This window comes from Corylus avellana, chromosome ca10, assembly GCF_901000735.1.
Source record: "Corylus avellana chromosome ca10, CavTom2PMs-1.0".
Taxonomy (NCBI): domain Eukaryota; kingdom Viridiplantae; phylum Streptophyta; class Magnoliopsida; order Fagales; family Betulaceae; genus Corylus; species Corylus avellana.
Genome location: NC_081550.1, coordinates 4892647 through 4909050, shown reverse-complemented (window position 1 = coordinate 4909050; position 16404 = coordinate 4892647). Strand labels below are relative to the sequence as shown.

The 16404-nt window shown below is 35.0% G+C and overlaps 3 protein-coding genes across 4 annotated transcripts; 1 reads left to right on the top strand and 2 right to left on the bottom strand.

The window, feature by feature from the left end:
* Positions 1–2462: 2462 nt before the first annotated feature.
* Positions 2463–7047, top strand: LOC132163492 (glucan endo-1,3-beta-glucosidase 14). 2 transcript variants are annotated; one of them, XM_059573801.1, is made up of 4 exons: positions 2463–2625; positions 3367–4412; positions 4584–4726; positions 6484–7047. In XM_059573801.1, the coding sequence occupies exons 1-3, from the start codon at positions 2574–2576 to the stop codon at positions 4641–4643; spliced, it is 1158 nt and encodes a 385-aa protein (XP_059429784.1). In that variant the 5' UTR covers positions 2463–2573; the 3' UTR covers positions 4644–4726; positions 6484–7047. The 2 variants fall into 2 exon arrangements, with proteins under 2 accessions (XP_059429784.1, XP_059429783.1); XM_059573800.1 differs by having other exon boundaries at positions 3367–4442.
* A 1453-nt stretch (positions 7048–8500) lies between these two features.
* LOC132164052 (adenylate kinase isoenzyme 6 homolog) lies at positions 8501–10548 on the bottom strand. The gene is made up of 3 exons (XM_059574461.1): positions 10303–10548; positions 8972–9117; positions 8501–8869 (listed from the first exon to the last, which is right to left on the bottom strand). The coding sequence occupies exons 1-3, from the start codon at positions 10507–10509 to the stop codon at positions 8683–8685; spliced, it is 540 nt and encodes a 179-aa protein (XP_059430444.1). The 5' UTR covers positions 10510–10548; the 3' UTR covers positions 8501–8682.
* A 2165-nt stretch (positions 10549–12713) lies between these two features.
* Positions 12714–15500, bottom strand: LOC132163915 (probable calcium-binding protein CML48). Its single transcript, XM_059574291.1, has 5 exons — positions 15001–15500; positions 14513–14559; positions 13670–13845; positions 13536–13554; positions 12714–13028 (listed from the first exon to the last, which is right to left on the bottom strand). The coding sequence occupies exons 1-5, from the start codon at positions 15257–15259 to the stop codon at positions 12918–12920; spliced, it is 612 nt and encodes a 203-aa protein (XP_059430274.1). The 5' UTR covers positions 15260–15500; the 3' UTR covers positions 12714–12917.
* Positions 15501–16404: the final 904 nt, after the last annotated feature.

Genomic DNA, 16404 nt, shown 5'->3' with positions numbered 1-16404 from the left:
CCCCATGGCCAAGGGGGTGGTCCAGCCACCCCCAGACCGGCCAGGGGGTGGCTTCTCGATTCCTTCTTTTTTTTTTAATATTATGCTCAAAACGACGTCGTTTTGGGTTGGATGGTGATGTAGTTTTGAAGCTCAAAACGGTGTAGTTTTGGAGTCCAAAACGACATAGTTTTGGTTGTGGGTAAAATAGGTATAAAAAGTTAAAAGGGTCCAAAGTGAGAGAAAACCAAAGTTCAAGGGGCCTAAGTGAGAGTTTTAAAAATTTATGGGAGTATGTCAAAACGGCTGAAAGTTCAGGAGAGCTTTCTGAAGTTTCCAAAAAAAAAAAAAAGAAGGAGGTCTTGTTTTTATCATATTATTTATATCACCTTTGATAATCACGAAACCAAAGAAAATAAGGTTAGGTCAAACTTAACCCTAAGGGGTCGGTCTAGTGGTGCAACCTGTCGGCTTCAGTCCAATAAGACGGAGTTCAAACGTGGTGCTACCACTTTAGGTCACGCACCTTATTCTTGTTCGACCCATGTGAATGGTGCACTTTGTACGAATTTGTAATTAACCCAAAAATAATAATAATAATAATAATAAAAATAAAAAATAAAGGTTTAAATCGAACTTCAAAACCGTGACAAAATAGTGAAAATACGGTAGAGCTAAGTCGGTCTCGACTTGGTCCCCAAGGGATAGCTCAATCGGCTGTGAACCACGCCTAATGAAGCGGAGGTCACTAGTTCGAATCCCCCATCCCCCTTCCCTTGTGTGGACATGTCAAAAAAAAAAAAAAAAAAAAAAAAAGTCGGTCCCGACTCCCCTATGCCATAATGGGCTTTATAAGGATAGATTGTGACTCTTTGGTAAAATGGGTAAGGTGGTAGGATCACTTCTGGAAATAAGACTACCATGTTGATCGATGTCGGTTTAAATCACCTGAGGCTGGAGCAGCATGAGTGTTTATCACGCGTGGGCACACGTTATAAAAATATTTATTACGAATTTTGTTATTATTATAATTATAATTATTATATAGATGAGATGGTCAACCAAAACACACAACAAAACAAAACACACGGCGTGTCAAGAAAAGACGCCACAGAAATGCTGCTTTTGGGAGATATTTACTATTGTCAAGGGATACAAATCTATAGCAAATTTGCTTAGTCGGCCGAATAAATTATGTTGTAAGCCTAGATTTTTATTTACATTCTTATCAATTTGATGTTTGGGAGTTGAGGAAATCAAGTATTGTTTTAATTTATTTTCTTGACATTTAAGTTCTTGGGGAAACTACCTTTTACCCTCATGAACTACCAACTGTGACACCCGACCTCATAAATTATCATTTTGTGTCTAAAACTTCCATTTCTGTCAGTCAAAGGCCCATTCCGTTAGTTAAAGACGTTAACTCAGACAGTCTACCCGTCACTTTGCCCCCATGAACTACAATTCATTGTCACTTTGTCCCCATGAACTATAACGCATTGTCACTTTATTCCTATGAACTATAATGCATTGTCGCTTTGACCGTCTGAATTAACGCTTTTAACTGACGAAAATGAGGTTTTGAACATAAAATGGTAGTTTTTGGAATCGGGTGTCACAGTTAATTGGTAGTTCATAGGGGCAAAGTGAGTTAAAATTAATTTTGTAATGTTAAATCAAAGAAAGTAAACTATGCTCTAATGGACTTTCTATGGATAGATTGTGACACTTTTATGGTGATTTTTTTTTTTTTTTTTTTTTTTTTTAGAGGGCAGAGGCTACTGAACTCTTTGGTGAAATTGAAAAGGTAGTCGGGTTACTTCCAAAAAAAAAAAAAAAAGAAAAAAAAAGACTACCATGTCGGTCGATCACCTGGAGGCTAGCTAGAAAGGAAAATTATATTAAAACTACCTTAGAAATGTGTTATTTTAATTTATTTTCTTGATTTCTAAATTCTTATATTTTTAATATTATTTATTTCTTTTCTTTTCTTCAAAACTAAATGCATGGCATTAGAGATTATTGTCACGTAAGCAATTTTGAATAGAAGGAATGAAGTTAAAAATGAAATAATAATAATAATAATAATAATAATAATTCTTTATAAAAATTAGGATTGACAATTTTTCACATGGCCTATAAATTCGACACGAATCTAATCTCAAATTAGTAATTATAGTTGAAGAGTTTGACCAATTTAATTAAATGATTATATACATGTATCAACACGTTTGAACTTGACATACGACATTTAGAATTAATAATTTTCGTTTTAACCGGTAAACACTATACGAATTCAACACAAAATTAACGAATTAGAATAAAAAAAAATTGTAACTCGTTCATATCATGCATTCACCACTCAAACCCAACACGTTTGCCAAAAAAAAAAAAAACATCTGAAACGCGCAATAAAATATCCATTATCCACCCGCCAAGCCGAAAGGAACTTTGCGCTCCAACGCCTCTATATAAACCATAGGACGTTGTTAGGTGCAATACTTACGGTAACGTATCCGCTACAAAATAAAAGAGTGTGTGTGCGCTTTATTTGTCCGTTTGGTTGGCGGTAGAAGCCCAAGATCGGATCAGTAATGGCATGCTGCTCTCTCATTCGAGTGTTCTTGCTGCTTTTCACTCTTTCAGGTTTGTTGCTATTTCGTTTTTCTTCACTGCTTTGTTATGTTAGTCCATTTGGTTCATGGGAAAGTTCAGGACAAGAAAGAACGGTTTAAAGTTTAAGTCTTTTATGTTTATTTGCTGAAGAGTATGCCCATCTGGGTGCAATACAACTAGCTTGGGTTATTTCTATCTCTTTTTCGTTTTTTCTGGTTGAAACACAAACAAGTACAAGCAGAGCACCAGTTTATGCAATTGGGTATACATTCTTTTGTTAATTTTCTGTCAGTTGTGTTGTGTTCTTGTTATCTCTTTCTGGGTATTCTGAATATATATTTCTGATCTGATGATGTATTGCTTATTGGCATGGTTTCTTGACATTTTTCTTTTCCTTTTAATGCGTATTAAATCTTTTAGGCAACAAAATTTACTCTACTGGAGATTAATGTAGCTCTTTTAGTTAAAAAGACGTTATCTTTTTCAGTTGTTGACATTAATTGGGACATTGGAGTTACTTTTAACAAGTTTTTGTTATTGTAAATTTGCAATATAAATCTCTTAAAACAAAAAGTTGTTTTCTTGGAAAAATTTTTATATTTTCACTAATTTTAATTTGGGCTTGGACCCAGCAAATAAAATTCCAAGATGCATCTAAATCTTGAGATGTTAAATCAAAACTATTGGTCAAAAAGTGTCCTATTTGCCTAGATTTTGATATCTATATGTATATTAACTCTGTTTCTTACTCTGTTTCTTACTCTGTTTCAGATTCACTTGTTAAAATCTGCAGCCTTGGAGTGGGAATAAACTATGGACAGATTGCCGACAATCTCCCTTCTCCCCCTCGTGTTGCCACCCTCCTTGGATCTCTCAACATCACTAGAGTGAAACTATATGACGCCGATCCAAATGTTCTGCTCGCCTTCTCCAACACAAATGTTGATTTCATTGTCGGCCTAGGAAATGAGAATCTTCAAAACATGGCCGACCCTGTTAAGGCTCAAAATTGGATTGAACAGAAGGTTGTACCCCACCTTCCTCGAATCAACTCCATCCTTGTGGGTAATGAGGTATTCATTAGCAATGATACTCAGCTGAGGGCTAGTCTCCTGCCAGCAATGCAAGCAGTATATCGTGCTCTTGCTGATCTTGGACTGGAAAAACAAGTTACTGTCACAACTGCGCATTCTCTTAACATTTTAGCCCTCTCCTTTCCTCCATCAGCTGGGGTTTTTAAGGAAGATCTTGCTCAATATATCCGACCCCTTATAAATTTTCATGCCGAGATCAAATCGCCATTCTTAATAAACGCTTATCCATATTTTGCATACAAGGGTAATCCAATTGAGGTGCCGCTAGAGTATGTGCTTTTTCAGCAAAACCAAGGGACAACTGACGCAAATACGAATTTGCACTATGATAACATGTTGTATGCTCAGATTGATGCTGTCTATGCTGCAATCAAAGCAATGGGGCATACCGATATCGAGGTTCGAGTTTCAGAGACGGGTTGGCCGTCAAAGGGGGATGCTGATGAGCTAGGAGCTACACCAGAGAATGCAGGGATATATAATGGTAATTTGTTGCAAAGAATAGCAGAGAAGCAAGGAACTCCAGCAAAACCGTCAACTCCAATTGACATACATGTGTTTGCACTTTTTAATGAGAATTTAAAGCCTGGTCCGGCATCAGAGAGGAACTATGGCCTGTACTATCCTGATGGTTCACCAGTTTACAACATCGGATTACAAGGTTCTCTCTCGGGGGGCCCGGGGGGTTCCCCAACTTCCCCAGCTTCAACACCCACCAAGAATGTAAGTGTTGTTTCAGGATCCAACAAGCATGTAAGACTTACTCTCTCCATGATTTGGATCACCTTTACTGTCTCTATGTTCATGATTTAGTTTGTAGGACTTTTTCTGATTTATTGAAGCCATTTGCTAAGATGATGCATCTGATGCCAAGTTCTGTACTTTATTTTGCAGGCTTTGTCTGTCTTCTGCTTTCTGGTATGCTTTATGGCATGCTTAATCTTTGGCTTATGAATTGAATTAGTCAAAGGATGGGGGAGGTCAAGGGAAGAAGAGGAATTTCTAGAGTCCTTAAAATGCAAGAGAAGTTACTCTAGGTATTAAAATAGATTACTTTTGACTTCTCTTAAGATCCTGACATATGTGGTCTACAGCTTTCATGTTTACTTTCATAAAATGCCCTTTTATTGCATTCATTGCTTGCCACCCAGTCAGGATAGAAATTGGAGACAGGTCAGTCCAAGAACAAAATTTTCATTTTCCTTCTTTTTAATTTGTGTATATTGTACTCAGATTCTCCTGGTCGTTCACACAATAGAACTGTTTAGAAAAGAAAACTTCAAATCATATGATGCGAAATGTGGGGATTTCTTTTTGTAGAAAAACCCCACGGAATCAATAGGGTAGAGCCTGTGTATTGCTGTCCAGCCAAATAGACCCTTTGACATAAAAAAATTTATGATCAGGAGAGTTGTGTCAAACTCTCAAATTCATGAATTCAATCTCCTTTCTAGCATTTTTTATTGAGGATACGGTAGTGGAGATCCATCCTCCCCATCTGCCACTTGCACTGATGCGTGTAAATCTCTCTCTGAAGAAGATTGATTCCTCTTGTCTTCAACTATACAAAAGTCCAAATGAGCTTCTATCAGAAAAGTGGCCATTAATATCTTCTTTCGGCAGCCGTTTTCTTATTTTTTTCCCAAATCACCAAAACTGAAACCTCATGAGTTTTGTCTTTGATTGTGAACTCTGCCTCAATTATGGCTCCCTCTTTGTCTGTATCCTTTCATCTCTGCTTCCAAAACAGAATTCTAGCATCATCCTTAGCAAGAGAAATCCCTTTTCAATTGTATGTTCACATCAACAGTATACACGTTATTGTATGTGGGTCCTTTCAGTTAACCACAAATAGCAAATGGCCATATTAGTAAACCAGGATCAATCTGCCTGCTAAGAACATCTTTGAAATATGCAGCTGGCATTTGCTGGTGTGGTGGCATCTTTTCAAACTGTGTTTGGAAAAATAATCCTGATTAGAAGCTAACCATAGAATTCTTGCTTTTTCTTTGCTGTTGAAAGCTATGTTGAAAATTATATACATGTAACATCACATGGGAATGCTTCAGCCTCAAGGGAGGCTGGTGGCTTTCAACATCATGGACCATGCAACTTGTGATAAGATTCCTACGTCAGCATGGGCCAAAGAAGATAAGATTGAAAGATAAACGGTTCCCACTTGGGAATTCAATGGCTGGCTAGCTACCACCTGCCCCCTGTTAGCAACAATTCAAATAGTTCATGATTCACTAATCCATCAACCTAGTCTCTCTTTGCTCCCAATGCCATGGAACATCCAGACCAAAGTGGTTTGAGACCCTTCTTTAAAACATGAGTTCTGCTAGTTTGATCCTCTGGTGTTGGAGAATTAACATAAGACCTTCTAACAGTTGGTCTAATAGCTCCTAGCTAAGGAAAATGCTTGGTATTATAACTTTTACTACAACTCTTTACAAACTCATGTGGCTGACGTAGTAAGTGTCATATGGACTCCCACGTCGGTTTATAAGAGACATAACGAAGACTGTAGTACCCGTCACAGAAATGACAAAAATAAATAAATAAATATCAGTCTAAGAAAAAAAGTTGTCTTCCTACACCCCTTGAATGTTGAACCAGCTAAATATTTAATGCATGGAAGCTGGTAGCCGTCAGTTGATAAGGACTCAAGCCGTATTGCATCTTGAAAGTTGAACACTTGGCCAACAGCATTTAATTACTCATTTGTTCAAAGTAGGGTTGGTGATGGTTTATTTCTGTTCATGTGTATTGAGATATTGTTGCTTCTGTGCAGGGGAACAGCATCAATGGAGCTTTTATTTCTACATTGAAGTTATTACAGCAGCGAGAAATGCATTAGCAGAACACTAATCATGTAAACTATTTACTAATACAATTAGTAATTAATAAGCCATATCCCGAATTGGCAATTCATCTAGAAAAATAACAATAAACTAATAGAAGTGCGACACATCTCAAATTTTCTTCTAAAAAGTTGGTTATCAAATGATGTGTCACTATCCCATGAGTTGGTAACACACTTCTTAAAATAATAAATCTCATGAGATGGTAACACATCATTTGAGAACTAATTTTTTTGAGAAAAATTTGGGATATATAGTACTCCTTGTAAACTAATTCTTTTGCAAAAGGAAAAAAAAAATCTAATAATTAGTAAGGGAGATTTTGGTGCATATTTTATAGGGCAGCTTATAGGATTGTATTAGTCACAGCTTTTTGTTGTATATGAAGGATAGACTTTTAGCAGTATTCTCTCTCTCTCTCTACATGTATTTTTATACTACTTCAGATTTGGATTCATTTTAATGAATCTTTTTAATGCAACCTTATTCTTGTATTCTTCTTCTCCAATTTAAACAAATGCATGCACGAGAAGGGTGTTTCTAGATACTCACTCAAGGATTGCAAGAGGCAAAATCAATATTCTGTGCACCTAACGATACTCTGATTACTTGTGCAAGTAATTTTGTCATTGACAAGCACTAATTTGGTAAACTGTTATGTCTGAATGAAGACCCTAATTTTATCTTTTTAAATGGAGCCAATGGGGTTGTATTATGGATTGAGACTTCAAATATATATGAGATTTGATCACCTAACAATCAGGCTGTATATCTGATCATGTGTATGTTCTAGTTAAACTTTCACTTGATAGTTGACACTCACTTAACTCACCACCATACCAAACATTGTCCCTCTTTGCCAACAACCCATTTTCTTTTTGTGATACTCAAAATTGAAAATCTCGGTCAAGAGGTAAAGTTATTGTTATTATTGGGAATTGGGAAGACATGGCCCACAAAACATCTCGGTTCCCATATGCTAAGTGTAGCAGGGGATCCACCCCAATCATAATGAAGTGCACTCTAAGCCATATATCCACATTCAAACCCACTATATATGTTGGATACACTCCTAATTTAGAGGATGCTAGCTTAGAGCCCGCGTTAGAGGATGCTAGCTTAGAGCCCGCGCTATGCGCCAATTATTTTAATTTATTTTATTTTGTAATTTTCTCAAAAATTCTGTAAAAGATTATCAACAATAAATTTTATTTTCTTCTCTTAATTCACTAATTAGCTATCAAAAATGACAAATGTTCATAAGATCATTTTAAACCATAGTTTTACTCAATAGCATAAACCCACATATCCAATAAATTAAAAAATTCATAAATTTTAGTTCTTATAAACTTAAACGAGTTAAATATTTGTTCCCATATATATAGTTAAAACGAAATATAAAGGAAAAAAATTCAAAATAAAAACCTAGATTAATCAATTATAGATTTATGAGATTTATTTAGGGGGACATTACAAAAATAATGACAATTCAGAGGGAGAAAAGTGAAGTTTCCCCTAAAAGTTAGGTTGTGCTTTGATACTATTAAATTCAGTGTTTTTCTCTCTCTTTAATAAAACTTCTTATTACATCAAAAAAAAAAAATTAAATTAAATTAAATTAAATTCAGAGTTTATCTTCAATCAAATTTTCATCCTCTAGTATAGTGAATGAATATCAGGCTTTTCTGCAGAATCCACACTTTAACCCCATCTATCGACATATCTACAACATCTAGGTGACCAGGGCAGGCTAGTAAATCAAGGGATAAAGAATATAAATAAATCAAGGGATAAAGAATATAAAATCCAAATTCTATACATGCAGCTCCCCCTAACATTTTCTATTTTCTATTTCTATTCTTTCTTTTTTTTCTTTTTTTTTTTTTTCCCACCAGCTATCTCATATACAAGAGAATGAACCATCCTGTAAGTTAATCTTCATGGAAAGAGGAGAAACCAACTCACTATTCACTGCAACGAAATAAAAACTCCAAAACATTTACCATAGGAAAGAAAAATCCTTATACAGAAACCTACTCAAGCAAGGACTAGTGCCCTTAAATACGACAATTACATGGTATAGGAACACAAGACAGAGAGGAGTTGATGATGTATTGGTGTTGCTATGATTAGGAAGCAGGGTGCCAACTCCTCACCCAATCTGTTAAACTCTCAACATTTTTGGTAATGTCTTCAATGGTATCGCTCTTCAATGCCACCACAATGTCCTCTGGATAACTTTCTTTTGCCTCTTGAAGCAGAACTTGAAAGATTTCACACTCAATATTGTTTGTAAGCTTCGACCCTGTGTAACCTCTGTCACATAAATGGTTTTTGAAGATCAATAAGATTAGAGAGAGGGACCAAAAAACACAAACAAAGATCAAGTGACAAGGAAAAAAGTAAAGATGGCACCACCTCCGACTCAAGCGATCATACAACACTGAGTTGTCAGTCTGAAGCACAACAACTCGATCAAACCATCGCTCCGGAAAGAAATCACAACCATGGTAGTCCACTATGTTCCCTCCTCCTTCCATCAAATCCTCAAGCTCATCACAAACCTACAAAATCAGCACTCTGTAATTGGACATCTCACCAATACAATGCACATATCATATGCATTACGATTTTTTCCTTGAAATCACACACATAAAGGATTCAGCCACACCTCAAACTCCACCCCTTATTTTAGGGGAAGATATGCACCATTTGGTCCAGAAGACCATTGGCTAATCATACATTATGAGTTGTCAATTACATATTCCTGTTTCATTCAAAGAACCCATGGAGACTCATATAATGATGTCCATTCCTGATAACAATAAATTGGCAAGGAGTGCGTTAAAATCTCTCCAATAATTGGATGGTTGGAGAGATTTTAACGCATTGCTTGCCCATTTATGGTTTTAAAGAATAGAAGTTATTTTTTTATACTTTGTATCTTTGGACAGAAACTCTTATTACTGGTTTAGTGATTAGTTATCATAATTTTCTCGTTCTCTTTTCTCCTTCTTGTAAGTTGTTTTCTCATGTATACTTCCTGCATACCCGGGCGCCTTACACTTTTAATGATATTTTCAATTACTTACAAAAAAAAATAAAAATAAAAATCTCTCCAACTAGTACAACACCATAAACCATGCAGAAGATAAATTCAAACATTTACGGAAGGATGACGAAAGCAAATATATTACTTCATTTCATTCAAATGAAATCCATGCTCTCTGTACTATTACAAAACAAGCTATAGAATATCCAGATGTTCTATTTGATTAAATTCATCAAGCACATGAACATATACCTCCATCAAACGAGCAGCAATTCCAGTGTAGTTCTAAAAATTTCACAAAGATTAGTTGTTTTTACACACAACATACAATTTCTTGACTCACCAAGACATTCTGAATAAGGTGGTCGCAAAACTATGCTTCTTAAGTACCTCCCACTCAAACCCAACAATTCATTTGAAGTTTATAATTCATTCCAAATAAAACCCAAAACTATCTTATTAATGCATTTATTCCACGAACATTCCTTCAACTACAGTATCTAACCCTCAACATGGAAATTTCTTTTCTTTTTATTTTTTCGCTTCAATAAGAAAAATTGACTGCCATGTATGTATAATGTATCAACATACTTATGTATGTATGACAACATATGAACATAAAGAACAGAATTTAAACGTAGCGAATATTAAAAAAGTATAATGAAATAGAAAGAGGGATGGGTTTGTGGGGAAGTACGAGGTCTTCGTTGATGAGGTAGCACTCGAATTCGATGTCCCAGCCGTCGTGCAGGTTCTTCTCCTTCACCAAATCTCCGACGCATATGTGGCGGAACTGGGTAGCCTCTGCCAGAGAAGACGACGTCGTTGTCTTGCCTGTCCCGGGTGTCCCTGTCACTAGTATGTTCGGCTGTCTTCTACCTCTTATGCTACCGTTCTGCGCCATGGAACCCTTCTTCTTCTTCTGCTCCAATGTCTGATACAAACTTACCAGGGTTTTAAGGTTTGGGGAAGTGAAGAGTATTGCTCGTCTACGGTGAGCTGTACTTAACCCAGTCTCCCGTCCAATGGATTATTGCCTTGTCAGCTTCAAAAAAGTAATCGGACCCACTCTCTCTGTGATATTTTTTCTTTAAAAAAAATGTTAGAATTTAAATAAGTTAACAATATTAACCATTTGATTTAAAAATATATTTAGTTTTTTTTTTTTTTTTAAATATTTCGTAAGTCTTGCATTCTTCTTCATACAAAAAGCCTCAAGACCATTCACATCTCGCTTATATATATATATATATATATTCATTTTTTCAAAACATTTACATCCGACCCAGCATTTAGTTATCAACTTTTACTTTTTCGTTTAAATTATTATTTATTTATCTATTTTTCTTATTCTCAAATAAGAGAAAGAACAATATTGGAATTTTATTATTATTACCATTAGGTATGGATGAATTGTTGAGTTACAATGCTCTGAGCACTGTCGCAGCTCAACAAATATTTAGCTACTTTGGCTAGATGTAGGGACCCTTTTGCTATTTTGTTGAACCAAATGTGAGTGCGTACATGGTCACAACATTATTTTGAGGAGCCATGAAATGGTTTTATGAACTTGCTCCCTTTATTTTATAGGGAGGTGAAGGGTGAGGCCACGGTTCAAGTTTTACAGGGTGTGTAACTTACTAAAAAAAATGACAAAATATATATAAACTCTCAAACTATTAAGTAATTTATAATGTTTTCTCAAACTTTCAATTGAAGCAATGTCTTCCCCCTTTCAAATTATCAGCAAATTGCAATGTCCTTTTTATGTTCAGTAAGCCCATTCACCCAAAAAAGATGTGACTTGGGAGTCATTTGCTACCCTAAAAGCTCGATTTCCTAGATCGACTAATCATCAACCTTGAGGCAAGGTTATCTTTAAGGGTATGAGATGTTAGGAACCCTTTAATTATATTATTACGAGCTTGAAACCCGTGCAATGTACATATTTGTTTTTAAAAATGACAGGAATTAAAAAAAATAATAATAATTAGTGGATGCATAAATGACAAGAAAAAAAAAGTTTCAAGTAAGAAGCAGGAAAAAAAAAAAAAAAGGAATGTCATAGTAAGGGAAAAAATTTAAGCACTAGGAGTATGGCTATAACATAATCATAAAAAATAATAAAACCAGATACCAAAATTCTATTCAGAAAAGAGAAATGAGTTAAATTAAAAAAATTAAAGAAACCGAAAGTTGGGAATGATTATAGAAACTCAAATAAAGATTAAAAATATAAGATTTTTTAATTTCTAAATAATTATAATGAAAAGTTTCTTACCAATCGAACATTTCCCAAAACCGCTTATTCCTTGTAGAAACAAAATAAATTTTTGGTAAAAGCAAATTGGGAACTGGAAGGAACTTTTGTCGGTGTGATTTCACTTTCACATTACTATACGATCTATCAAATTATTTAGAATTTAAACTAAGAAAATTGGCAATGCCACGAAACCTTCACAGCGTAGAGCCTAACCCGGCCACAACCGCTTTCTCTCTTCATGGTCTCTCTCTTTACCCTACTTAGGATGTTGACAACCATCAATGGATGGTTGTCAACAGCAACCATCATGCACACTAACCCTCCTTTTCCTTCCTACCCCTCTCTCTCTCTCATTGCCACTCCCATTGCTAAGTTCATGATGACTTTTCATGTGTCTTTTACTCTAAGTTATGGACTTGCACGTTAATCTACTTTCACCTATAAAACATTCTTGTTTTAAAGCAGATTACCCTTTTGATGATGTTGGAGAACCTTGCCAGGCTTGTCTTTGAGTATTTGGACCCTGAATTGTCAGATACTTGTGGTTCGAATATAAAGAAAATTTGGGTGATAAGTTCATAGGAAGTTTGTGGATGTGATACAATTTTTTTGTCGCGCCAATTAGTTGGAGTTGATATCAGCTAGCATTGATGATCCTGACCATTATGCTTAGATATTTTAATATTTGACTTGCTGATTGATCTTCGACCAAGGTACTTACAATCATCCTTTTAAAGTTCCAAAGCTCTTAATTTAGTGTATCTAATTTTAAAAAATTTGCAATGTCAATCCATTCTGTTAAGGTTTAGGGTTACATCAGACAATAAATAGGTAAAAATCCCTCATAAAATTTATAAAACTACAAAAAATATCTTAATTAAAAAAACTGCACCGTGAATCTGGTGACCCACAATGGGTAGTTTGGCTTGTATCAATGTACACAGAAACGCTCAACAAAACTCACTTTTAATTTACAAGTTCTCACCTAAATCAAAAAATAATTTCACACCATATCAATCATAAGTTTATTTTTGTTTTCTAAGCACAAATCAATCATAAGTTACAAGAAAAGGAAGGACCATTGTCATGAATGTGTCATAAGAAAGCGTTGCTGAACCAGTAAACTTTGGATCCTTCTCTTTAAATTTTTCCGTCAAGCCCTGAAATCACGGGAACATAAGCACACATAAGACGGATAAACATGAAATATTGAGGAAGAAGCACATATCCAATGTTGCCGTCTGGTACAAGATTGGTATGTAATGACAGAAAGAATATTACTATTTCTTTTTCTTTTTTTTCTTTTTTTTTTCATGAGTTAAGAATATATTGAGAATGGTGCATAATTTAGGAGTGTACATACAGATGCTGATGCGGATGCAGATGCCGTTATTCAAATCCTAAAACAGCCATCTGCATATGCATTTTTGCTAACCACATCTGTATGTGTGGATAGCGGATGCGGCGGGCAATTAATATCCGCCTACATGTACACTCCTAGTGCATATGCATACAATCAACAGAAATCCCATAAAAAAACTTTGAACATTTTTAGTTTAGATTGTATTTCTTCCAATTAATTCAATTTGACAGGTAAAGTAACATGAGGAAGTGAGGAGATAATGAGCAGTCAGAGTTTAGGCCTCAAAAGGAATTTGCAGTCTCACCTTCACAATCATCCCACATCTGCATATCCAACAAACATAACATTAGAAACACAATCACCTAGCAAATTCAACACAAAATAATCACAAGAATGATAATAATGCATGGGACACAACATCCTAGTTAGAAGCCTTACTCAACAAAGCAGTCAAAATTGAGTTCCACCCTCCCTCCACTTCCATTGTCATACTTGGAAATCAGAATTTGGAGAACAGAAGCCGGGATGGCGTAGCCAATGCCATAGAGAGCATCCCTCAGCTCAAATAAGTCAATTTTGCCACTCCTATCTTTATCATATCTCTCAAATATGGCCTGCCACGGCAAGTACATCAATTCAATTCAATTCAACAAGCACCAAATAACGATATACGTGTTGAATTTCATAAGATCAGAAAGGCTTGAAGTAAACGGTTTGACAATGCATTCTGGCTACTTAATCAGCAGTGCTGTACTCAATTTCTCATCAGGGTGTTCCTTACAACACTGTAGTGCTATCAAGCCAAGATAACTGTTTTGTTGATTCACTATATAGCAAGAGAAATTCACCACTACACATTCTTGAAATTTTGTTTGCATTGAGCATCTATTGGCTTGTTCTAGGGGGAATTATTATCAGTTAAGAAGCAGCATATATAATCATTACATGAGCAGGTATTAGAAGGATAGTACAAATTCTGATGCTATATTATTGTAGTAATGCATCACATTAGCGGATGGTGAATCTAGCCAATTAGTCTTTCCATATCAAATCCCATAAAAGTAACGAAATTGATTTGCTGCTTCACTGTTCACATCTTTTAGAAATTTAGATCACCAACTTTTATTATTGTCAAAAAGAAAGCAGGAAAAGAGAGAAATGGCTAGTGCAATACCCCCTTTATTTTTCCAATCATTTCCATGAACCAAACGGGAAACTGCTCATACATAAATAAAAATAAAAATAATAATAAAAAACTCTAAATGGGATATGAATACTCACCCGCCATTGACCAAGACAACTCCATAATGCAGCAAATTCTTTGAACCCTGTAACAGCATATGCGCACCCACATCACGGATGTGAAACGGTTCCAACAAATTGAAAGCAATTAAAAGCGAAAAGAATGGAAAAGCAGCCAGCCACTTTTAACTGGTCAGAGAAAATTAAAGGGAAAACAACTTTGATAAAGCCAATAAAATACAAGACAAAAACACTTTTACACGTGAGAAATATGCAGAGTTAGATTAGATTTAGTTCATACGAACTGCAGCTAAGTTTTTCAATTACCATACAATTCAAAAAGAAATCAAAGAAATGTGATCAATTTATGCTCATACTAAGATCAACATCCCTAGAGAAACAAAACCCAGCAAGAGAAATGGAGATAATCATTATAAGCTGCAAAAAATTAGTCCTTTTTCATTTTCTATAATTTCTAATCATGTCCAAGACAATTGAAGCAACAATGAAATTGAAGAAAAACTGACCAATTCTTAGTGGGTCGTGGGGATTCTTGAAGAGAAACATGAGGAGGCGGATAGTCCGGAGACAAAACCTCTGGTACGTAGAAGAAAGAGCTTGCTGCAACTCATTCTCGTCAATAAAACCACTCCTATCCCTATCCACCATCTGAAAGCTCCGTATCACATCCGGGTGGGTCCCGGGTGGAAACCCGGAGTGCCCATATGACCCGCCGTGCCCAGAAGGAGCATAAGACTGGGTTTTAAATCTGTCGAAGAAGGACATTGATGTGAAGGAAAACTCCAACGCAGTTTTGTTGCAGAAGAAGATTGTTTGGTGAGGCAGAGAATTCGTGAAAGACAAAAAAACAAACACCTGAAGTGGGGTGGCGATATCAAGGATTCAAGGATTGTGGATTGTGAGATCGAGCTTTGAGGAGAGAAAGAAATGGTTATTTTATGGCTGTTTTCTGACATTCTGGTTTGCTGGTTCGGCATTTTAGGCCCAATGGTGACGTGTAGCACCGTTCAAGCCCCTTGAATTGAATTTTCTAGAACTAGAATACTCTAAGAAGGTAGGTAATTACGTGGGGATGCGAGTCTTCTTTTGTTCCTTTAAAAATTAAAAATGATTTAATTTCTAAAAATTATAAGTTGCGGTTAATTAGGGGATGGGTATTCGAATTAATGACCTATTTTTCATTATACGTGAGCCTAGTTGATTGATCTACTTCTTGAGGACATGGTTAATTACTATTAAATTTTAATTAAATAATAATTTTAAAAGTTTTGAAGTAACTTCTAACATTATTTATGGAATATGATACTGTAAAAAAAAATTACAATATATTTTTTATAATCTTATCAACGGGTTAGAAATTTAAAATTAAATTCAGATAATTAAAAAATTTATAGGTTTTTTTTTTTTTTTTAAACTTCACTTTTAGGGGTGTCAAGGCCGGGGTAATTTAACCGCCCATTGACCGCTATAACCGCTAAACATTTAACCACTTAACCTCTATAACCACCTAGCAATTAGCGATTAGCGGTTATTGGGTTTACAAACCGCTAACCGCCTTTTTATATAATATATTTTTATAATTATAATTATAATAATATTTATATATCTAATATAATCAATTGATCATTAATAATTAAATCACAATGATAATATTCAATGACAATTCAAATACTTTATTTAAGTTAATCATATTATATTATTATTAACGTATAATGATAATAAAATTCGTATAATATCAAATTAAGTAATTGACATTGGATTAAATAATGTAGTACTTACAAGCACAATTGAAGTATTAATATATTATCATTCTAATTTTAATAATTTATATATTATCATTATAATTGATATGATTATATCACATGATGAATTGATCATTAAATCATATAATTGTATAATAACAAATAATA